Here is a 25,759-nt window from a genome sequence, read left to right as displayed (position 1 = left end):
TGACTCTCCGAACAAAATATATGATTATCAGCAAACGAGAGTTGACGTGCACCTTTAAAGAGAATTGTGTATGTGGGAAGTCGGCATTCATCAAAGTTTTGTCTTGCGCGCTCACATCGGAAACCATTTTTTTTTTACCGTGTAAGTCTTCAACCGCTTCCCTGTGGCCAGCTTGACACTCCCCCGCACTTCATTGTATGCTTGGCGGAAACAGGTGCGTCTGAGAAACCCAGCTTGGATCATTAGAAGAACGCGGTGTCTACCGAGATTCGTGAGCCTTGGATATTGTCACTTTTTGCTTCCAGAAGTGGCAATATACACGCCAAGTTATCGAAGTAAGCAACTTACTGCGTACTAAATGCGGGACTTAGTGGGTGCGTAATAACATATAACTGAGCTAGTTTGGAATTATTCATGTTAAACGAGTCAGCGTGCAAACACGGACACAAGAGAGACACCACAAACGCTGTATAGTAACAACTGAACAACGGCGGAAAAACAGATTTCTTAAGAAAGTTCCCTCTTGCTTCGAATTTACTCATTCATGCAATGTTTATCATCGAATGCGTGCTGGGTGTTTCAACACATCAAACCACGTACTCGTATTACATGCGCTGTTCGGCCAACGTCGCTTCTGGACGTGGCACGCAAGCACGTGCAGGAATCCGCCCTGTGTTGTTTTCCTACCCCATAACAACAGAAGTTACTCATCGGGATGCGTGCACACTGTATACTTTCGAATTCATGCGGTGGTCGCAATGTTCCTATCTTCTGTCCCGTTTCTCTCCAACGTAGCCCCGTACTTCTACTTCGAGAAGCCAAACTATGAGGTGGACGAGAGTGCGGGGAGCTTCGAGGTGACCGTGCTTCGAGATGGCTCAGACCTGAGAATTACTTCGTCGGTGATGGTGCGCTCGAAGCAGATGTCTCCACCGAGTGCGCAAGGTGAGAATTCCGCACTCGTGATCAAACGCGACAGACCATGAAGCCAAACAAGATTTGGGGGACGTTCCTACAGCGGTTTTGTAGTTATTGTGATATGAACGTGAAGAAACCTGGGAGCTGCATGAGGGCATGCCACGGCTACAAGAGGCGCAGACTAGACTTCATGCACATATATACGCGATAAAGAAGACAGGAGGACGACTGTCGCCGCTGCGCAATTGTTAAATCATCAGCCGTGTATTCGAAGACTGCGGGTTCCACGGTGCTGGAGGCAGTTTGTGTTTTCAGACACTTTGCTTTCTTCACATCTAAATCACAATAACTACCATGCAGTTAAACGAGTAGAAATAACGTCCCCTACCCCTTCCTTGGCTTCATTGTTTGTTGGATTTCATTGACCTTGTGTCAAGTAATGAAGCGAGCCCTTGAATTTTCTCGTTCGGCAATTTCTTTCATGGCATTAAAAGGGAACATTTCAGCTATTCGAGCTCGTTACCTTCATTTATTCACTCAAGAAAGCCAGTGCTGCGGAATTTAAGAGTAGCCTACTATCATGCGCTTGAAAGTCGAATTGTCCTCAGAAATATAACGAAACAGAACCAGCAGTGGTAGCAGCAGCGTTATCGTCGTAAGGGTGCTGCAAATTCAAGCATGCCTGAACATTGTGCAGTTGTACCTTCAGTACAAGTTGTACCATCTCCTCGCTCTTTAAGCAAAATGAGGAGATTTGTCTCAAGTGTGCCAGTGACCGACCTGTTCCCCTCCGGCAGCCGGCAGCGACTACATTGCCGTGGGGAAGCTGGTGCGGTTCCCCAGCGGCTCCACGTCGCAGACAGTGGAGGTGGTGCTTCTCGACGACTACGGCGAGCCCGACCTAGAGTTCATCGAGACCTTCCAGCTAGTGCTGCGCTCGCCCGTCAACGCGACGGTCGGCACGCCGGGAACCGCCGTCGTCTCCATCAATGACACGCTGTCCGACGGTAAGAGTGCGCTGCTATGCCAGGGTGCTAGTCACTTTAATACCTTTTATAAATCGCCATCGCATAACACTTAGGGAAAATTGGTGAAGCTTATTTAATGAAAAAAAAAAAGATGACATTAGTAATACAGTGATGGGATGTTGCAGAAGGTGAAGGTTATGTATATGAGAAACGTAAAGCCAAGCTGCTGACTTTGTATTATGTCTTGTCATCATTTCGTGTTGCTTGCTTTTGTTACTTGCTCTCTAATACGTATCTCTCAGCCATCAGGCCCAACGTACGTCTTACTTAGGAAAGTTGCAGGAATAACAAGATTATGAGTGTGAGGAAGAAGGATGAGAATATTTATAATTTTGCAATAATAGTTATATATGCAGGTGTACTATACACAGCAAGAAAGATGACTCCTGAATGTAGGAAGTTGAAATTAAAGCGATAGGGTGGTAACTACCGGTACACCTTTCTTTTCATTCTTATTACAAAAATTGGCTGTAGCAGCCATATCACTATATATAAAGAACAGAAATATCGATGGCTGTGAGGCCAATACTCTGCATACCTGTTTAAAGGACCCGTTTTGTTCTACACTCTAACTTAGGTTTTTTTTTTTTTTGGCATCGAGGTGCATAAATAGATTGAGTGAGCCTTTTCGTAATTTCAATAGAAGTCCCTTACTCGCTGTATACGGAAATACAGTTCATTTGCCATTGTTATGTGACCACGTTAAACACTCAGGATAGAATATGGCGAGCGAATGTGTAGGTAGGATAGTATGTGGTCTCGCGTACAAGAAACAGCAAAAGGCACACATATAAGAATGCCAGAGCTGCGTGGACAATAAAAGTACAAAGCAACATTTAACCAGCCCATAGAAACATTTTGCACGATATTATCTACGCTACCTTTGGTTAACTCCCGGTTGATTTTGTAGATACTTGTGCTAGCATGACCAGCAGTCAATTAAACTTGTAAAGTAAAACTCTCATGGCAACTTGAAGGCCTGCTGCACACTTGGCCGATGCATTAAGTTGTGCAGCCATCAGGGAGCAGCAGATTTCCTGCAATGTGCAAGAAGCTGCTGTGCGAAAAGATTACGGAACATATCAGTCGATTGCACTGTAGGTGCCCTTTTTCCCCTTCACGCCATCTTGCACTACCTGAGAAAATGGCCCACCTTGGTAACTGCTGACATCACAATTTTCGAAGACATTTGACGTCATTGCAGACGTAGGTCGTGTAGGTTTTCGTTCCACTTTATTTGCCCGCCATGTTTTGCTCAAGGAGCCGCATGTAACGAGACGTTTAAAGCTTTCACTTGATTCTGTGTAGTGATTGCGTCTGCATTTATGACAAAGAGTTGGTAGCGTTTCGCAGCACGTCTATTTCGACGTGGAAAACAGCAACATCTTGCATGGCGATGGTGCAGTGCCGAAGATGTTCTTCCTAGAAGAAGAGTACGTGGTGGACGAAGAGGCCGGCTCCCTCTCGGTGCCCGTGGCTCGCACGGGCGACACCAGTCAGCAGTCGTCAGTGCGCTGTTACACGCGCCAGGGGTCGGCAACGGTCGACCTGGACTTCGAGGAAAGGCCCAACAACGACCAGTCCCTCATCGCCTTTGAGTCCGGTGAGCAGGGTTTTTACTTGTTTGAATTCGAGTTGAGTTTATTTACGACAGCGTTGTGAGGATGGTCAGACAGAAAAGCTGCATCGAAGAGCTAACCTGGCCGCCTCATGCACTGAGCAGCTTCACAATGGTCAAACAAGTGCATACGGTATACATAATGCATAAACTAAGTGAAAGGGTGGACAACCAAAGTTGAAATAGTTCTACGCATTATCACAACGCATGGGTTATTTTAACTATTGTGCATTGTCGCATAACGCTGCGCAGCTGTTCGTCAAAAGGGCAAAAAGGACTACCATGGTAAAATCACTCACAATTCCATGCCTATACCTTGGCTGTTTGCACAGTTACGGAATTACGTATCACTGGTTAATGTTCAGTAAATTACAAGGGAAAGCTCGTAACGCTGACGTAAACAAAGGCCGACGCATGAGGGGGAACGCGGAATGCCCCTCCTTCACAAAGGGGGCCCCATTTCAGCCCCATATTTTCATTTAGTCTGTCGGAGCTTTTACGTCATTTTTAATGCACAGGATCGTGGCTGTTTAATAGGAAAATAACAATGTGCATAAGCTATACGAAAACAAAGAACACGCGGTCTCTCGTCTGTGTCCGGAACATGCAGACTAGGTGCACGTTTGTGTCAAGCTGTAGCAGGGGCCGTCATGCCAGCGCAAGGAGAACGATAGCAGCGACTGCGCGAACTGGTCGACAAGTAAGAAAGTTGTGAGGAGGAGATTGGTGCCGCTTTTCGCAAACCTAATTGATTGACATGTGAATTTAACGTCCCGAAAGCACCATATGATTATGACAGACGCCGTAGTGGAGGGCTCCGGAAATTTCCACCACCTGGGGTTCTTTAACGTGCACCCAAATCTGAGCACGTGGGCTTATAGAATTTCCGCCTCCATCGGAAATGTACCCGCCATAGCTGGGATTCAATCCCGCGACTTTCGGGTCAGCATCCCAGTACCTCAGCCACTAGACCAACGCTGCGGGGCTTTCGCATAAACCTAGAAGTAAGGGAGGATTCAACAGGAACAATAAAGCATTGCCGCCCGTAGCACAATCTGACACATTAGAAAGCATCGGAATGTTAAGCCGCCTGTTTCGTGCATGGGCGAGGCTTGCAGCCTAAAAAAAAAATAAAACGATGGTCGTGGATAAGGCTGGTACATGTTTTAACTCGATGCCGTACAGCACTAATCGGAAGTAAGTGTTGAGAGCTGGGGGTGTTGGTTGTAAATCTTCGAAAAAGCTCGAAAACTCGCAAGACACACGCGAAGCATATCAGATTGCGTAGTTAAGTGAAATCTGTGTGAGCACCTCGTCAGTCGCCTCATTGCACGAAGAGCTGGAGTATATACGTAAATGGTTTACGTAATTAGTTGACTTTTTGGTGGTCTCTCTGTGCGATGTCCCGTGTCGCTGAACAAAGGGCGTGGTTATTTTGGGTATATGTAGGCGGCGCATTGTTTTCACAATAAAAATTTTTTCACAGACGGCACTATGTGTGCAGCGTCCTCTTTCCGCGTGCCCTGCGGTTTGTCACGCAGTTTTTTTTTTTTTTTGCTTTTTGCAGTCTGTCTCCACCCCGCCGCGGTGGTCTAGTGGCTAAAGTATTCGGTTGCTGACCCGCAGATCCCGGCTGTGGTCTAGTGGCTAAGGTATTCGGTTGCTGACCCGGGTTCAGATCCCGGCTGTGGCGGCTGCATTTCCAATGGAGGCGTAAATGTTGTTGGCCCGTGCGCTCAGATTTGGGTGCACGTTAAAGAACCCCAGGTGGTCGAAATTTCTGGAGCCCTCCATTACGGCGTCTCTCATAATTATATGATGGTTTTGGGACGTTCAAGCCCACAAATCAATCATCAATCATTTTGCAGTCTCTTTGGTAAACGTAATTTTGCTTTTCCTGTTCCTGCTGCATTTCCCTTAGCGTGGAGTCCTATAGTCCCCACTGCTGACAGCTTTTATACATCCGTCTATTTGTATCTTTCCAAACGGAATTATGTAAGTGTGTGTGAATGAATTGATACGACACTCTCATCAGGCGAGCGTCGCAAGATGTGCGTGCTCCACATCAGAGACGACCATGTGAACGAGGGACTTGAAGAGCTGCGCCTGGTGCTTGGCTCTCAGCGCAGTGACACAGCAGGCATGGCGATGCTCGGAGAGCCCAACGTCGCCAAGATACGCATCCGAGACGAGTCCGACCGTGAGTTCACTTTCTGCTGTATCCTGGGATTCTGGAGTGCGACCCTGCCATATACAAACGGCGGGAACATGCTATACAGTAATCATCTGTCCAGAAGGGCAGTTAGTCGGGCTAGTTGGTCTCTCATTTTTAATAGAAACTGCGTGAATGGAGCATAGCACAAGCGAAGAAACAGACAGGGCAAGATTCGACCAACCAACTGGAGGTTTTTATTGGTTTTATTGCTTTACCAAAATGTAAACGAAAAATTGGCAGGGAAATAATGGCGCGTGAAATTTCAAGCCTTCGTCGGGAGACGTTCAATGGAAATATTACAAATCGTGCCATTCAATCACGTGAACTCACTTGTCCCATGTGAAATAATTCTTTGCTTAGCGTTACCGGGTTTTCCTTTATATTGCGTTGAAGCAATAAAACGTTCAGATGTTATTCAGCGCTCGTCCTGTGCGCTTCTTCGCTTGTGCTGTCCGTCTCCGTTTACACTTTTTTTCACTAATAACCATGCGGAAGACAGTGCTTGCAGCTTGCCTTATAATCAAGAAGTAATAAATAACATTCTGTATTCTTCCCCACATAGTGCATGTGGGTCTATGAAACTTGAAATTCCAATTTTCTTGCGCACAGCTGCGTGTCTTGTGGAATAACTTACAGACAAGTTGAGTATTTAATGAAACACACATACGGGAAAAACAACGATGGACGCTAATCCTTGTTCTTGCCCTATGCGTATGTTTCATTAAGCGCTGTCTATTCTCATGGATCCATACCAACGAGCTTCACCTCAGCACCTATGCAGATATATTCAATGAAATTGAAAAGCCGAGGCAGTGGTTTCCGCCCAGATACTGCTAAGCTTCAAGAACAAACATACTGCACGGACACACACAAATGTGTCCGTGCTCCATACCTCTAGCAATTACTATGAAAGATTATCACTGTTACTGGAATAGTTGGCGTTATCAATGAGCGCATAAGTTTCGAAAGTAGGTGACAAAGGAGGCTCGATAATGAGTGAGCATGAGTGTGTGTGTTTGTGTGTGAGCGTGTATGTGTGTGTGTGCGTGCGTGCGTGCGTGTGTGTGTGTGTGCGTGTGCGTATGTGTGCGTCTGCGTGTGTGTGTTGTCTGTGTGTGTGCGTGTGTGTGTTGTGTGTGAGCGTGTGCGTGTGTGTGTGTGTGCGTGTGTGCGTGTGTGGGCGTGTGCGAGTGCATTCGTGTGCGTGTGCGTGTGTGTGTTGTGTGTGTGTTGTGTGTGTGCGTGTGCGTTTGTGTGTGTGTGTGTGTGTGTGTGTGTGCGTGTGCGTTTGTGTGTGTGTGTGTGTGTGTGTGTGTGCGTGTGTGTGTGTGTGTGTGTGTGTGTGTGTGTGTGTGTGTGTGTGTGTGTGTGTGTGTGTGTGTGTGTGTGTGTGTGTGTGTGTGTGTGTGTGTGTGTGTCGTCATGAATGCTGAAACCGCGTGAAATTTGTTCGAGGAAGTGTAAGATGAATATGCAAAAAAATATGTCGCATATTTTGTCAGTTAAGTAAATCGCATATAAAGTTGTGGTGGCTGCGCAATAAGCGCCAGTCCACAATTCATAACATATTTTCTAATCTAGGTTTACTCGCTGAGCATGCGTTCACTGAGCATCATGTTTGCACATTGATGTTCCGTGTAGGGAATTTTTGACTGTCATTTTGACACAAATGGAAAAGGAAATCTTCGTGGTATTGCAGGGAGTTTACCGAATGGTTAAATTCTCCTATGACGACCGATAATTAGAGGTCACAGTGCGCCTCCATCTGCTGTAATCACTTATGGCGTATGCACCACGCTAGACTAGCCTTTGACATTTGTGTCTAATATTTTCTAATATTTACTGGCAGCGATGTTTAGTAGATGTTAGACTTGAAGCCCACAATGAGCAGTCTACTAACAGAATTGGAATTATTAAAGTCATGCTTTTGTTGTGCGGCAGTGCAGGGGCTACTCATGATATCAAAAGTCGTCAGTACCTGAGGATACGTGAAATTATAGTAAGTGTGTGCGTGAATGAGGCGGAAATTAATGCTGTTTTTCAGAGAATTATGCTGGGAATGTCGTCAACGTATGCAGCGAAACATTTCCGAAGTAGGGAATTCTTTGGCCTAGTACGGAAAATCAATGTGTTTGCACTGAATTTCATCCACATGCGATACAAACCGTCTTGCTTTTTCAATTCAGCTCAATCGAAATTGGTAAAGCGAGCCATAGTTCAGTCATACTCCATTCCGCTTACCTGCGGGAGACGTGAGCCATGCGGGCAGGTGCCTAAACGAAAGGCTCAAAGAGCAACATAACAACGGAACTCGTCTGATGCTCGCTCCCTTGGCTGCAATCCGCACATGCCCGGATACGCGCGAAGTAATTGAACCTCGGCAAAGTGGCAAGGCGGGCTTGTTACGTGTTAGGGCTGCTTTTATTTTGCTAACCAAAAAAAAACAACAACCGCTATTATCCTTGGTAGGAAGTTAACGTTTGATCTCGAAGTGGATGACGCGGTAGATTACACGTGATGTCGGACTATTTCAGTGCGTTCTTTCAGTATTTCCTTTGTTCTTTTCGGTGATATCCCTTTATATCGAAGCGTTTCTCATAAATATCCAAACTGAATCAAAATCAACTGTTCCCCAAAGTCGGCATACCGTCCCGTGTTGTTTTTCTCGCGTAATTATGCATCATCAACTAGCCTGTTAACAATGGTTGCGGAAGGATTAGAGGCTGCGCGGGACATTTAATGCGTTATCTATAGGCTCTGACGAATGCCTTCTCTTCTGAAACAGGATTTTCGTGTAACGAGTTTTCTTCGCACCTTCACTCCCCACCAGAGCCCGTGATTCAGTTCCGGCAGACGCGGACGACTGTGAAGGAACCCCGAAACCCGGACGATGTTGTGAATCTGGCCATATCCGTGGTGCGGCTGGGCGACTGCAGCACCACGTCGGTGGTGCGCGTCTACAGCCGAGACGGATCGGCCACAGCGGGTGCGGACTACCAGCCGCTGTCGCAGGGTGCGTATACTGGCAAGCCTTGGCGCAATGGAGTGATTTATGCGTGAAACTGCGGTGGGCCGGCTCAGCTCGTAAGCCCGCGCAGAGGCTCTTCTTAATTGGCCCTTCCTTTCAGCTCGTGGCTGTATTATTCTGTCGAAGCATGTCCACCAAAACCCGCATTAAAACTTCACAAGCAGGCCACTGATGGTGTGTTTCATTAAGATCAAAAAAAAAAAGAATCGAGCTTCTTATTCATTCATGATCAATAACAAATCAGTCAGTTCCACCACAAATGAAGGCTCTACCAACTGTGAACAATTGAGTCGCCCGTTTCTCTTGTGTTACTTCTTGGATTGTCTGCTCTAATCTGCTCCTACATGTTCTTTTCGTGTGATCATGCGATATTTTTTTCTATCCTTACTGTTCTTTCATCACGTTCATCTGGTTTGTTTAGCGGTGATCTATTTCGCACGGCAGGTATAAAGCATCCATGTGGTCCAGATATATTTATGCTAAGCAAGCATAGGTGTGCAGTACAGTCTGGACAATGCGAATATATCTGAATCGTATGAATGCGTTATACCCGCGTTGCAAAACAAAAGTAGACAGACTACAAGATTTTTTTTCAATTAGGCTTCACCAAATGTCTTAGTAGCAGCATAAAACCCCGTTATTTTCATATCGTGTGAGCATACTTCTGCAGCCCAGTTGAAAAGTTTTACAAAACTCGGAGATATAGTGGAGTGCCAAGCAACTGACGAGGGGCTGCTTTGTACACTAGCCCTTTGTTGCATGCTGTCCAGTACAGTGGACAAATTTCTGCAATTTTCGGAGCAGCTGTGGTACCTCAATGACATGCATTGACATATTGGTAACTAAGGTAGACTAAAAGGATTTCATTCACCGCATTATATCGTGGCATGGTCCCACATGTTGTTTTTTTTTGTACTCTTTTTTTCAATATGGCAGACTAGTACTTAGGCGGATAAGTCAAGTTGTTCTTAACTTTTTTTATAGCAGTGATGAACTCCTGATTTGGTACTTTTTTAATAAATGCACGTGATAGAAGAAGTACTTGTAGTCACGAGCTGTGAATATTGCGTCTTAGTGAAGAGAAAACAACTTTTCGCGACCAATTTTGCAATATGTCTTCTGTAGTGGACACCATGCAAGGTGTGAACGCACCTGTGGGGCCTCCAATACACGCATGGGCATATTGGTATACAACTAAAGTAAAGAAAGAAAGTTTTGATTCGCCTCACTGGGTAGTGCCTTGGTCTCACGTTTTTTCCTGCACTTTTGCTCAAGCAGGTAGACTCCAGCTTTGGCGAGTACTTCAAGCTCCTCACTTTTTTTTTTCTTATAAGAGCAGTGAAATCGTGATTTGGTATGTTTTGTTGAATGAACGCTAAAAGAAGGTTTTGTAGCAATGAGCTGTAAATATTAAGGCTTTGTGAAATGAAAGCAATTTTTGAACAAAATTAAACCCCCATCCTTCCCCCGCCACTTAGCCTTCCACTACTCGACAAAAACATTTCTCGCTACTCTCGTGTTGGAACAGCTAATTTTTTGTGTTCATTTTTGTGAGCAAGACTTCTCGACAGCTGAAAAAAAAAACTTTTTGCAACTTTCACTAATTGAAGCTCTTGTGCATGTTGTTCAATGTAGTGTACATTCTGTTTCTTATGAAATAAAGTGTGACTTCAACAACAATTTTTTCTGTGCCGTTTGTGAAGGCAAAATAACAGATAACCAAATGTAGGTGCCGCTTAGATGCACAGGCTCTTGCAATGTAACAAAGGCCTACATTTATTGACACATGCAGTTTAGCATGCATGAGCAAATGTAATCAGCGTCACAAATGCTGGGGCGCGGTGCATTTGTATGTTTATGTTTTCATGAATATGGCAATGAAAAAAGAATTGATGTATGGCCCAGTGAACAATACACTCGCTTTTTCAGCATGGGATTCCGAATGCCAAGAAAATTTATTTAGTTTCATTTATTTATTTATGCTGGCAAATCACCATATATTCGACAGAGGGATGGATGGATGATTTTCTGGTTGAGTCATCACAGAAACGCATTAATAAACAGCTTTGCGTTAGTCATTCATTCACGCCTGGCATGTTCTTGGTACTTAAAGCCATGTACACATTTTCATTTGGGTGCATAAAAATACTATTGCATGACATGCGTGTCATGTAACAACATGACTACATGCCACGCTCATGATGCGCTGGCGTCCGTTTAGCTAGCTTCACTTGCACCAAATGTTTTATTACGGAACGTGAATAAATGACGGAAGGTATGATACTGGTGCAAACATGATAAACATGAGACGTGTGTCATGTAACAACATTACTACATGCTACGCTCATGATGCGCTCGCAGCCGTTTCGCTAGCTTCACATGTACCAAACTTGGTATTACATGACGCGAACGGGCGGCACAGGTAAATGACGCATCCAAACACGATAATCACGACATGCGTGTCATGTAACAACATGACTACATGCCACACTCGTGATGCGCTAGCGGCCGTTTCGCTAGCTTCACATATGTCAAACTTGGTATCACGTGACGTCAATGGATGATAAATGTATCTGACTGGTCCAAACATAATGATCAAGAGATGCGTGTCATGTAAGAGCATGACTACATGCCACAGTCAAGGCGCCAATACATTTCGACGTGACATGGTGCGCTTGCTCGCCGGTGTTCATTTTGTGGCGTCACGCCGGCGTTTCCAAGGCTGGCACCTATCCTGCCATATACTCGCAGGTGCGCGCCGCGCTGCATTGCTTTGACGGATGCGCGTTTCAGCGCGTCCGGCGTCCCTCCGTCCCGAAAAGAGGGAGACGCAGTGTTGTCTGGGTAACGCGTCGGCGCGACGACATGTTGCATTTCGGTCCGTCGGCTGGTTGCGCCAGTCGAGCCTGGCCTCAGACTATAGAGTACTCGCGTTATGCTAACGTAGCGTCGCTGTGCCAAGCGTACGCGCGCGTCAACGCTACATTGGAGTATATTGGGCCCTTCATGATCCACTCGCGGCTGTTTTGCTAGCTCCACATATACCAAATTTGGTGTTACGTGACGTCAAAAGATGATAAAAAAAATGAGTGGTGCAAGCATGATAATTCTGGCACGCATGTCATGTAAGAACATGATAACATACCACGCTCATAGAGTGCTCGCGGCCGTTGCGCAAGCTTCACATTTACTAAATTTGGTATCACGTGACGTGAATAGATGACGAAGGTAAACGACACATTCAAACATGATAATTATGACACGAAAGTCATACATGGCATCATTTATCTTCAACTCGTAACGTTTTGCTGATTTTGAAGTGACATATCAACATTTCTCATTCGCGCTTCGCATATCATCGATTGCCACTGTACGTGGGATCTGCCAACTTTTTTCCGAGCAATGGAAGGCGCGGAAGAAAGCAATATAATGAGATAAACAACGACCAGAGCTAGATAATCCATTCATGCCTCGCACAATGCAAGGTCCTCCCAAAAACGGTGGCGTCGGAGGTGCCATCATTTTTCTCGAGCCGGCAGTGCGTCTCCCCGAGCCGTCCGCCTCGATAAAGCACGCGCTGTTTCCATTCCGGTCCGAAAATGCCCCACGTGGACTGAGCTGACGATGAGGGGCGGCAGTTAGTGGAATGTAGTAACACCCGCTCTTCGCGAGCTTGCGTGATGGATCGGCGCGATGACGGAAGAAGGGCCGACGCTCCCAGTCGAGGAGAGAAAGCACTCGCCTTGTGACAGCGCCGAGTCCCAGTGAACCAGGTATTCTCTAGAAGGATAGACGGTCGGGTGAGTTGGTAAATCATTATGAAAATTTCTGCGGGAAAAACACGGGAGAAGACGAAGGAAACTACAGGAGAAGCGCATACGGACAAATGCACTTTTATTTGAGGAAACATATATATATATATATATATATATATATATATATATATATATATATATATATATACATATATATATATATATATATATATATATATATATATATATATATATATATATATATATATATATATATATATATATATATATATATATATATATATATATAGGAGGTAGACCCACATGCTCACTGCGAACAAAACCAAAAAAAAATCACAGCACATCCACAGAGTGAATCATGATGAGGGGGGTGACCGTCCGTCCATCCGCGTGTCCATGCATCCGTGCGTCCGTGTTGACGGATGGACGAACCAACGGTGGCATGGACGGACGCGCGGACGGACGGAAGCACGCATGGCCGGACGGACGGACTCACGCACAGACGGATGGAAGCATGGTGGACGGACGCACAGATGAACAGAAACACAGACTGACAGACAGACTGACGGATGGAAGCACGAATGGGGTGATGGAGAGACTGACGAACGGAAGCAAGTATGGACAGACGGACGGCGGGTGTATGGACAGACGAACGGAAACACGAATGAATGGACGGATGGACGAATCAACGCACGAATTGACGGACGGATGGACAGACAACATTCACGGGTAGACAAACAGACGGACGCATGGGCGGACTCACGGGCGTGCGGACAGAAGCACGGACGCATGGGCGAACGGATGGACGCACGAGTGGTTGGACACACGGACGGGCGGAAGGATGCTTCACCCCACTCATCATTGTTTACTCCATGGGTATGCTGTTAAAACCACTTACGCCATCTGTTCATATTATTCCCAAGGACATATAGACACAGCGCCATCTATCGAGCAAGTCATAAACTAAATGTGGCTACATACTGCATACGAAGGAGGAAACAGCCCACTACCTAAGGAGCGTCGCCCCAAAAAAACTGTCTCTTGCATTTAAAAAGACAGAGAAAAGGTGTCTAAGGCACACCCAAGGTTCTGTTTTTGTTGGCGATAAACATGTAGTTCTGCTTTGTAGATAAATCTGTTTTCCCTATAAATATTAAATGTTAACTTAGTACGCGATTGTCCTGTATTTTTGTGCCTCCTGTGCCACATTTTTTTGTGCTATTTTTTATCATATTTCTTTAGAACGTGGGCTTGTGCTTTGCGGTTAAAAAAACTTTGGACTTAAGTCTCCTCTGTCCTCGGTGACGGTGACTCATATGGCCTCTGCGTTTTTTATCTTTTCCTTTTTTTTCTTTTGTTGCACGTCATGTTGCAGTTCCATCTGGGCGTTGTTGGTGATGTTCTTTCTTCTTTCAAATAGCAGCCTATATAAAAGTGCACCTATGATAGTCGAAATCCAATAAATGGTGGTATAAAAGAGTAAGTACTAACCTAATGAAAATCTTTGCATGTTGTGCCTTGTGATCCGTAAGAGTTGAATTTTGTTGTAGAAAACTATACGATTAAGCCCTTCCCTGGAACGTTGTTTTTGGGTGGCATGAACACGACGGCTTGAAGTGTTTTTTTTTTCTTCTATAGCGTTCATCAGCACGTAAAAAGGCCCACTAAATTTCACGTTCCATGACCACTGAAGCGAATGTTTGGAATTAAATTTTCGCACAGTGGAAGCTTTTCTTACGTGTAAAATACACCGTACTTTCTTAGAGAGGCCGTTTGTTCCACCACCTCGAGATACCTCAACGAAGCATTACAGTGAGACCGCGAGGTCTTTTTTTTATTTGTTTTGTACTGGCGGCACAACACATTCATATGGTTAAGGTATATGAACAATATTTCTGATTTTTTTCTGATCTTACAAATGTTCAACGAATTTTCCCGCCCGTTAGGAAAGCGCCTGCTGGTGTGGCGGCTCGTAATCACTACATTGCATTTCGTGAGAATGCCTAATCCAACCACCAAATTTAGGCGCCTTTTTAGCTCAGTACAATATCTCTAACAATTTCGAGCAATAGACTCGAGCTCTGACGCGGAGGTGCATCTTGTGCTTCAGGGTCACGTGAAACCGGGGGAGCGTCTTTTTCCTCTCCTCATGCTCTCCTGCTCAACCAATACTAAAACCAGCTCTCAAAGCAACAATATCGGCTGGTTAAATTTTAAATGCGAAGCATTTCTTAGCGAGCTTCGGCGACTTTGAGCGTATCTATCTATCTATCTATCTATCTATCTATCTATCTATCTATCTATCTATCTATCTATCTATCTATCTATCTATCTATCTATCTATCTATCTATCTATCTATCTATTTAGCTTATCTATCTATCTTATCTATCTATCTATCTGTCATCTATCTATCTATCTATCTATCTATCTATCTATCTATCTATCTATCTATCTATCTATCTATCTATCTAGCCGCCTACGACTTTTAGCTCTCCTGGCCGTTTCGATATAGGTATCAATACCAAACTTGGTATGTCACAACATGACTAGAAGAACGTATTTGGCTAGTCATAACATGCAAAATCAACGCATGTATGTCGTGAATGTCATGATTTACATTTCATGGTCCTGCAGCTCTTGTGGTGGTTACACCAGATTTGGGTGCACGTTAAAGAACCCCAGGTGGTCGAAATTTCCGGAGCCCTCCACTACGGCGTCTCTCATAATCAAATGGTGGTTTTGGGACGTTAAACCCCACATATCAATCAATCAATTGTGGTGGTTACACTCACATGGCATGTTGAAAAACTGGTATGGTATGGCATGATTGTATGGCGAACATAAGCGACAGACCCTGGCATGAAAATCATGACATGCTTGTCATGTAACAACATGACTACATGCCATGCTCATGATGCGCTCATGGCCGTTTCGCTAGCGTCACATATACGAAATTTGCTATTACAGTACGTGAATGGATGACGAACGTATGTGACTGGTCCAAACATGATAATCATGAGATGAGTGCCATGTAACCACAGGACTACATGCCACGCTCATGATGCGCTGTCGGCCGTTTTGCTAGCTTCACTTATACCAACTTTGGTATTACAGGGCGTGAAAGGATGACAAAGGTATGATACTGGTGCAAACATGACAACCGTAAAATGCGTGTCATGTAACAACGTGACTACATGCTATGCTCATGATGCACTCGGGGCCGTTTCGCTAGCTTCACATGTACCAAACTCGGTATTACGCGACGCGAATGGACGAAATAGGTAAATGACACATCCAAACATGATAATCACGACATCCGTATCATGTAACAAGACTACATGCCACACTGATGATGCGCTCGCGGTCGTTTCGCTAGCTTCACATATGGCAAATTTGGTATTACGTGATGCCAATGGATGAACTGGTGCAAACATAATAATCATGAGACGCGTGTCATGTGAGAACATGCCATAGTGAAGGCGCCAATACATTTCGACGTGACGCGGTGCGCGTGCTCGCCGGCATTCATTTAGTCGCGTCATGCTGAAGTCATTCCGTCGTTTGCGTCATGCCGATGTCATTTCGTCGCGTCATGCCGACGTCAAGCGCCTGTCCTGCCACCCAATTCTCTACACATTAATAGTAAGGAGCAGTGGGAGGCTGCTATGTGCAGCTCGGCACCCGAGGTCCAGGACCAGATGTTGGATTGGGCCAAGAGGGTAGCGGAGACCTACGCTGGGTAGGCTCCTCTGACACTCCTCCACCGCACCTTTTCCTCTTGGGATTAATAAAGTTTTTCTCCTCCTCCTCCTGCCATATACTCACAGGCGCCCGCCGCGCAGCGTTGCTTTGACGCATGCTCGTTTTAGCCCGTCCGGCGTCCCTCCGTCACGAAAAGAGGGAGACGCAGTGTTGTCTGGGTAATGATTGACGTGAAATGCAGCATGTCGCATTTCGCGCTGGTTGTCATCGGGCAGCGCCGACGGACGCTAGTCGCGCCTGGCGTCAGACTATAGAGGGCTCGCGTTTTGCTAATGTAGCGTCGCTACGTTATATATTGGGCCTTTAATGATGCGCTCGCGGCCGCTTTTCTAGCTCCACATATACCAAAGTTGGTGTTACGTGAAGTCAATGGATGACGAAAAATATTACTGGTGCAAACATGATAATCCTGACACGTGTGTCATATAAGAACATGACAACATACCAAGCGCATAGCGTGCTAGCAGCCGTTTCGCAAACTCTACATATACTAAATTTGGTTTCACGTGACGTGAATAGGTGATGCACGTAAACGACACATCCAAAGATGCTAATCATGACAAGGAAGTCATTACGGCATCATTTACCTCCACCTCGTAACGTTGTGCTGATTTTAAAGTGACCAATTTCCACATTTTTTCAGATTTCTCATTCATGCTTCGCATATCATCGATTGCCGCTGTACGTGTGATCTACCAATTTTTCACTTCTTTTCTCTCTATTCTCTCCGCGTTGCAGAATTGACATTCCACCCCCTCCTGAACGAGACCGTTTTCACGGTTCAGATTCTCTACGATGAAGCCAAGGAGCACAAGGAGGCCTTTACGCTCCACCTCAAGGGAGACGCCAAGCGCATAGCCAACGTGAAGGTAACGTGGCGTACACTGTTGCTATATGGCATTATTCATCTTTCCGTAGCGCACGAAGGAACAAAACATGGAGGAAGATGGCGGGACGAGCGCTCAGCTCACCAGCTTTCAGTCCTGCTGCATTGTATGACAATGTTCGCGCAGTATGGCGCCGAAATTCCACATAGACTGCTATAGTGAATAACGACTGTCCCTTTTGGTTCTTTCAACGTCTGTTATCATCGTACTTTGCGCAATGCCAGAAGCATTGGTGAAAAGAAATTTACTTTTTATTCATTATGTTTGCTTCACAATACATGATTGCCGTGGTGCAGAAGACGAAAGGCGACATCATGAGTCACCTGACTAGGCATCTAGCACCACACCGTACATTCTTCACACAGAGCGATTGCATTGGCAAAAAAAAAAAAGAAACATAGGAACACAATGACATTGAGGAGAACTAGGAGAAAGCTTATACAAAATAAAGATTACAACAAGGTTTCGAAAATGGGTTATATTTCCTACATGTGTTATTGCAAAGCGAATAAACGGGAAAGAAAAAGAGAGTAAATAGTGGTGCGAACACCAAAGTTTCCTGTGAGATCATCAACACAGGCTTTCGTACATATATAGTCACCAGAATGTGTACATATATAACACTTTATGCATACAAATATAGTAAAATTACTTAACTAAGTGCACTCATAAATGTATGTGCTCTAAGAAGTACATCTTCGACTTATTTCTGAAGGATGGTATGGAAGAAGCCTGCATTATCACAGCTAGTACTTGGGGATGACTGTTTAGTAGATTAGGTATGTACTATTTTAATAGTTACTGACCATGGACAGTTCTAGTTCTTGGTTTCAGAAAAAGTAGGCTTCAATCGAATTTGCTATATTTATTTCCTTTTACACCTAATTTGCAGAAGCTCTAGACAGATAAGTCATAACGAGCAAATTAACTGGTCGGTTCTTCCCTTCCTTATGAAAAAAATGTGTGTTACTGAAACGAATCCCCAAAAATCGTTTACCGCTATAGCTGCTGCAAATTATTGACGCAGCATAGCATCAACTCTACTTACTGGCATAGACACTATGGCTATGGGGCAACTTAAGACAACACACTGAAAAAAAAAAAACAGATGAGGACAAGCGCAAACTACCAACGGGATTTATTCAAGAAAGATTCGCCCCTTTATACATCAACAGCCTGTGCAGGGGCACCACCGCAAGAACGAAGAAAATTCAAACAAGGTGAGAAAGAAATAGAAATTCAGCTTTGTCCGCCGCAGCGGAGGTTTCACTAACGCACTTGTCAACTTTTTTGAATAAAAAAAGTATCTAGCGTTTCGCCAGCCGTTTTATCTATACTTCTGCCTAAGATTTCAGCACAGCGAAATTGTGGTTCACAGTGCGGGCAAACCAAGCAGTGGTCAACAAGGTGACTTCTCTTCTCATTATTAAGATTGCTTTCGTGTTCCCCGAGTCAGTCATTGAGGCAGCGCCCTGTCTAGCCGATGTAAGCTTGGCCACAGGACAGGGGAATCTTGTTCACGGTGTCGTTGGCACACATTACGAAACGTTTTTCGAGGTTATTTAGGCAGCTCTTTTTTTTTTGGTTGCTCGACACATGTAGTGCTCTAGCTCACCTGAGCGAGCTTCTTCGGGGCGGAGAAAACCAACGGCACGTTGAACCGACTAGCCACTTTTTTTTTCAGGCGGTGTGTGAGCGTGTGCATGTACGGGACCACAGCTGGCCTTTGCCATTCCACCACGGACTTGGCGAGATCTTTTGAGTCGCCATGTTTCATCTTCTTGAGAAGTTTCTTGACAACAGACACGATGACCGACCCATAAAAGCGAGCTCCTTGTATCGGTCCTTGCAATACAAAGTCTACAGACACAAACCACCGGGGAAGAATAAGCAAAAGGAAGGATAGTCTTGACGTTCTTTCCTTTCGTCTATGGTAAACTCGAGTAAATTTGTGCTCTATTTTTAGGGAGGGGGGGGGGGGGGGCTTCTACACAAAAGTCATACCACTTTTAACGGCCGTATAGTGTGACGATTATTTGCTCCTGGCAACTCTGGTTCGCAGGACTCCAAGATGATCGTGTATATCGAGGACGTGCGCTTCCTGCCGGCGGTGACGTTCCCCTCTGAGCCGGTGGTGGTGTCCCTGCGAGACTACGACGACGCTGACGCAGCGTCGCCGCAGCCAATCCACGGATATCCACTCAGCTGCATATCGGTGCGCATTCCTTGAGCGTCGCGTTGGAGCAAGCCTTTCGGTGAAACTTCAGTTGTCGTAAAACATGAAACACTTGTGTTACCTGATTTGATTGATTGATATGTGGGGTTTAACGTCCCAAAACCACCATATGATTATGAGAGACGCCGTAGTGGAGGGCTCCGGAAATTTTGACCACCTGGGGTTCTTTAACGTGCGCTCAAATCTGAGCACACGGGCCTACAACATTCCCGCCTCCATAACACTTGTGTTACCTAATGATGGGCTAGCTCTAAATAATCTTTTTCGTAATTTTCTTAGTTCATTCTTCCCGACATTTGGACAAGTTTCTAAATGTACAAGTATACATGTGGAGTGACCTAAATTTTCACGCAATTGCGTTTGGTGTACTGTAAAGAGAAAACTGCAACTTCTTAAAACTTCTATACCACAAAGTAACAAACCTTGGCCTTACGTTCAACATTGAGCACATCAAAGGAAAATAAACATTGTGTAGGTGGCAAAATTATAATGCACTAGCTAACATGAGCCCACCGCAAGCACATGAAGTTATGCGGTAAATATGCACGGTGCTTACTGAGTGAAACATAGCATTAATGCTTTGAACTCGTGGTGCGTGCAACTTCTCGCAATAACCGTGCCATATGCCACAACGAATGTGGCCAGTAAAGGTGATGCTTGCTCTCGTGAATGAGACAATATTACACCTGTCTTATGCAAACTGGAAACAGTGCAAATGTAAGCAAGTTCACTACTTGGCCTTTAAGGAAGCGAGCAGTGTACTTACTTTCCCAGATTCACAGCGTGTATGATTGTGCAGAAAGTGCGCCATGGGAAATTCGCAGCGTTAAGCACTGTTTGAAATGAAGACGAGTTCTCTACATAAGACCGTTCGCCCTTTGTGGCCACAGCAGGCCTGTAGACGGGTGTTCTTTTTTCGATGAAGTTGGGGGGGGGGGGCTGTTAAAAACTTTCAATAATACTTACTTTTATTATTTGACCAAGGTAAAACACCCCCCCCCCCCTTTATCCGAATTTTGGAGGGGTGTCTCACTTTGCGCCACCGTGCTGGTCTAGTACATGGTTAAGGTACTCGACTGCTCACCGGCAGGTCGCGGCATGAAAGCTCGGCTGCGGCGGCTGCATTTTTGATAAAGGCGAAAATGCTGTAGGCCAGCGTGCTTAAATTTCGGTGCACATTAAAGAACAACTCCCAGTGGTCGAAATTTCCGGAGCCCTCCACTGTGGCATGTAATATGCGTATTGTGGTTTTGTGGTTTTGGTACGGTAAACCCCACATATCTATCTAAGAAAAAAATAGACGGCCCAAACGCCGACTAATAACGGAAGAGGCGCAATACGACCAAAAAAGTAAAATAGGTAAACTTACTCCGCATGCTCACGAAATAGGCGAACATATCAATCCGGCATGTGTGGCAGTCTATGTGAAAAATGACTGTTAAGGGCGTTTAATTTGATATTGTTTCTAAGTATTTCAATGGTTGGCTCACACATGCGCTAGTACTATTATCAGTATATTATATGCCTCAACCACTAGTCACGTTTTTTTCTTTCATTCTTATACCGGTACGAAACTGCGCATTCATCGAATTTTGACGTGCACTTACACATTAGACAAGCTACACTGTGCCCGCGCTTGCAGGCGCCGTCTAATATAATGACTGCTTTAGGGTGTACGTGCGTCCAGCAGTGCAGTGTAAGCACGCGTACGCAGCATTGTGAGCGGCTACCCTTACAGACAACGCCCTTCAGTGGCTGCGGCTTCTATGGCTCTCTTAGCCGTTACTTGACTTCGCCCATGAAGGTGACCCAGCATGGCTTGGGAACTCCCGCTTCAGTTTCTGTGTCTAGCCTCAACGTCAACGCAACACTCCATGACTGGCTCGAATCCCGCGAATGCTCACTTGCAGATTGCCATTTTATTGTGCCCCGAAACCTCTTGGGTGCCAAACTCTAAAGCTGCTTAAATGAATACGTGCCAAGTAAAGGAATGCGTGGTCGAGGACGGTAGCTTATGAGGCGGTATGATAAATTCAGGCATAATAAGCTGGAATCAGCTAGTGCGAAATAGGGGCCATTGCAGATAGTTGAATGGAGCCTTCGTCGGGCATTGAACATAAAATTAGATTGCTTAGGCTAAAGGTCTTGTTAAAATAAATTATAGCATTGCAAAATAATTGTGTGCGTTTTCTGTTCACCTTAACAATATTTCATTTACTGTCATTCCACCCTTGATGTGGTCCCTATACTTCATACCTTTAATGAATGAATGAATGAATGAATGAATGAATGAATGAATGAATGAATGGACGAATGAATGAATGAATGAATGAATTAATGAATGAATGAATGAATGAATGAATGAATGAATGAATGAATGAATGAATGAATGAATGAATGAATGAATGGACGAACGAATGGAAGCAATAGCTACAAGGCGGTGGCGCCAAATATTTTTCCACCTTTTCTACTATATCGAGCTATGAGCATGCAGTTGGTATTGTAACGGTGTTGTTTACCAATAAAGTGTAAGTCCTTTTTTTATCTTTGGGGCCCCTTCATATCTCCCGGTGACATCAGCGCATCGAGTGATCCGCAAGTGGGTAATTGCATGGCTCATCGCGGCAGGTGGTGAGTATATCTCGAATAAGTCATTTTGGTTTTTAATTTCAACAGTCGTGCAACCCCAAACATCCGGACTTCGTGCGCACGGGGCCTATTTGCGCGAAGGAAGGCATCAATGACAGCTTCACGGAGTTCCACTGGAAAGTGGCTGCACCGGACGACTCGTCCGTCCTGCTGCGAGATATCCCGTCAAAGACCTTCTTCGCTCCCATCAAATCGATCACGCTGGACAGCGTCTATTTTTCGGCGGGTAAGTTCACACAACAAAGTATCCGGGAAGTACCGTATACCACAGTACCCAGGAGCAAACTGAATGTGTATTTTGGCCGAATTCTTGCATATTGTTTGTCCCCATCACGTGAGCCTATCAAGCTGGCACGAAAAAGGGGACTGACCACTTATGACATTGGCCTGCATACTTGAACATTAATTGAGAACGTGTTTCTCGAACTATGCGCTAATTTATAAGCTACTGCAACACGTTGCCATTGCAGTAGATATGGCATTAAAGCAATTATACTGCAAGCGGGACATTGGGTTTCGTGAATGTGCGATTTTTTTCGCCAGCTGCAGCAATTTATGAGCCTTCTCTCTTTTTGCCTGTTTATTCACGTGCAGTGCGCAATAACGTCAAATTGTTTTAGACGATGCAAACAGAAGCGCAGTAGACGGTACGAAGGCCCAACCATTCGTGCGCGTTGTAGCGTGTCAGTGCATGGCGCCTCTCCATTTAGGGAGAGGGTGGCTGCTAAAAGGAGTCATCCCCGTGGCGAGGGCACCTGCACTCAACAAGCCTGCTCGCTGGACAATTCTTGGCTTTGTTATTCGCACAGGAAGCCGAGTGCAGTGTGCCACGCGTGCCGTCAACACCGATGGCGACGTGGGCCTCGAGGTCTACAGCACACCGGTCACTGTGGCCTTGGACGCCGGCCTGTGTAGGCCACCCGAGGACAACTACGTAGGCGCTGAGCCTTTCACTGCCAGGCTGAGATACACGGGTAGGTTTTGAGATTCCTCATGCACAACGGCCTCCGAGATCATTTTTCCGGATGTGTGACAGCTTCTTAGGTGCACGCTTCACGAGTGACCAATGTGGCCTTCTAGAGGCATCACTATATACGTGCGTATGCCTTCGTGTTTTACGTGCGGAGCACTTTAGCGGCCGGGGCTCTCGTACGGTGTCGCATGCATATCTTGATCGTGTGCTGTCGTCGTCGCTTGGCGTCACTCATGCAGTACCACGTGTATAGGCCATGTCTAGCATCATGAGCCCCGAGCGGAAGTCACTTCTTCTTTGAGTGCCTTGACTTCAAGGGCCCGGGCTGTCGTGGGCTGTTTCGAGTAACGCATGCAAGATTACGCATGAAACAAAAGAGCTAAGGCAAACAAGTGATAAGCAGGAGATAAAAAGTACAAAAAATAATGCAGGAACCAAAAGTCGAATAAAATGAGGATCAGAGAAACAAAGGACGCTTCGCACTTCTTTCAGTTGCCTTGATATTTTGTTTTTGCAAATTGCCTTTTAGTGACGCATTAGCAATACGAAAAGAATCTTGTGTCAGGTATAGCTTGTGATACACTTTTGGCGATGTGCCGTACCTGTTCAACAACAAAATAGCTTGCTGAATGTGTGATTGAGCGTGAGGTGCCGACAGCACAGCAGTACGTGCAGTACCGTTCGGATACGTTACATTGACGATTACGTTGCGGCAGCGGCAGGTGAACGACAGCCTTTGCTGGCTACAGAGAAATTGAAATTGCTTATTTGCCGTTTTTAGGAAGTACAGATAAGGGGATGGTGGAAATAAAGATGTCCTCGGACAGTTTGACTAGCCTGTATGCAGTTAACCCTTTCCTTCTATATGGCACTGAGGCTATAATACATTTATACACTTATAGGTTGTACGTGATTACGCAATATATATAATATATATATATATATATATATATATATATATATATATATGTGTGTGTGTGTGTGTGTGTGTGTGTGTGTGTGTGTGTGTGTGTGTGTGTGTGTGTGTGTGTGTGTGTGTGTGTGTGTGTGTGTGTGTGTGTGTGTGTGTGTGTGTGTGTGTGTGTGTGTGTGTGTGTGTGTGTGTGTGTGTGTGTGTGTGTGTGTGTGTGTGTGTGTGTGTGTGTGTGTGTGTGTGTGTGAAGTATCACGGATGGTTGCATGTCCTTTCAACATGTCCACATCCTCCTCATTGACATTTTGATACCTAGGGGAGTACTTTAAGAGTTAGGAACATAATTATAGGTGATTGATTTATTCTCAATAACTAAAAAACTAGTAGCGCTTACTACGGTATACTGGGAACAATGTGCACTAGGTCTGCTTCGTGCAACGCCGTTTCCTTCTTTTTTTTTAATCAGGCTGCGGGATAGCTAAGACACCCTGTATATACGACATCGATGCATCACCGTCGCTCTCATCCGAACACGCTATCATGCAGGCACGTCCGATCTGCGGACGCCGAATCGGATTCAGATAACGGTTCTGGTTCCACACCGGGACGGCCTGCTGCCTGCCATCTCAACGAGGCCCCTGTCCAACTTCGAGTTTGCCCTGAGCCCGAATAGCCTGCGCACGGGGCTACACCGGTGCTCGAACCTGGTGGACGCCCCGGAAGCGTTCACTCCTCTGGGCTTCGTCACCAACGCGACGACGCTCGATGGGCGTCTAGCGGCGGCCGAAGCGGCTGAGCCGTACCAGTACAGCGCCCATATGCGAGGACAGTCGACGCTCAGGTGAGCAGCGATTCGGCACAACATCGAACGCAAATGCGCGCATAGCGTGTCTCGAGGTACATCAGTTGTAATGTGACTCAACACCACGTGTCAGAGGAGGAGATAGACTGAGGAACTCGAGCACGCCTTTACAACTGAACCAGTGTGCCCTCAAATATAAAGTGCCTGAAAAAAAATCGCAGATCCACGGAAATCTAGTTCAAGTGAACTGGTCAGTTTATTATTATTATTATTATTATTATTATTATTATTATTATTATTATTATTATTATTATTATTATTATTATTATTATTATTAAACATACCGCATTGAATACATTAGGAATGACTAGTTATGCCAATAGGTAGGGAAGAGCAGCTCAGCGGACGCACTTAGAAAACGCGGCTTTATTTTTGTTTTGTTTTCAGGACTCCCTCAGATCACTAAACCTATGATATTCTGACTCCCTCACTTTCAAGCTCACCACAACTTTAAACACGCTACTCTTATTCATTCGCACGCACCCCACAGCAGGAGGGTACAGGCTCGTGAGTGAGATGAGTTCATACGCTAAGCCTGTCGCTATTCGCGTCTGCTAGTGGTACTGAACAGTGTGTGGCTTACCTACCCATTTCTTGTCATAATTTGCAGATTTTACAGGAGCTTAGATCTGGAGTCATGCATGTGGAACTGGACAGCTTTCTACACGCTGTCGGAGCTGGTTTCCGAGTGTGGAGGCTCTATTAACCACGATGGACAGGTAAGTCAAAGCTTCTTGCTTTCTCATTCGGTATGTGTCAACTTTTCTGCTTTATTTGCATCCATGCATGCACAGAAAAAAATAAAACTAGCTTCGCACTATATTTGTGCTAAGCCTCAAGGAAAGGTGGTGCTAGGCAACCCTTTGTGTGGTTCTTTCTTTTTTTCTCAGCTA

At 45.3% G+C, this 25,759-nt stretch overlaps 1 protein-coding gene across 2 annotated transcripts in view; it reads left to right on the top strand.

The window, feature by feature from the left end:
- The window catches only part of LOC119177990 (FRAS1-related extracellular matrix protein 2), a 290,210-nt gene that overhangs the window by 226,136 nt on the left and 38,315 nt on the right, over window positions 1-25,759 (top strand). For both annotated transcript variants that reach the window (XM_037429165.2, XM_075882253.1), the window contains exons 7-17: window positions 796-945; window positions 1,716-1,925; window positions 3,352-3,549; window positions 5,600-5,764; window positions 8,610-8,792; window positions 17,085-17,215; window positions 19,296-19,448; window positions 22,146-22,344; window positions 22,928-23,092; window positions 24,551-24,845; window positions 25,477-25,585. In XM_037429165.2, the coding sequence (XP_037285062.2) occupies window positions 796-945; window positions 1,716-1,925; window positions 3,352-3,549; window positions 5,600-5,764; window positions 8,610-8,792; window positions 17,085-17,215; window positions 19,296-19,448; window positions 22,146-22,344; window positions 22,928-23,092; window positions 24,551-24,845; window positions 25,477-25,585 (1,958 nt within the window). The remainder of the gene's footprint in view (window positions 1-795; window positions 946-1,715; window positions 1,926-3,351; window positions 3,550-5,599; window positions 5,765-8,609; window positions 8,793-17,084; window positions 17,216-19,295; window positions 19,449-22,145; window positions 22,345-22,927; window positions 23,093-24,550; window positions 24,846-25,476; window positions 25,586-25,759) is intronic.

This window comes from Rhipicephalus microplus, chromosome 2 (genome assembly GCF_043290135.1).
Source record: "Rhipicephalus microplus isolate Deutch F79 chromosome 2, USDA_Rmic, whole genome shotgun sequence".
NCBI lineage: Eukaryota > Metazoa > Arthropoda > Arachnida > Ixodida > Ixodidae > Rhipicephalus > Rhipicephalus microplus.
This window is presented reverse-complemented; position numbering and strand designations above follow the sequence as displayed.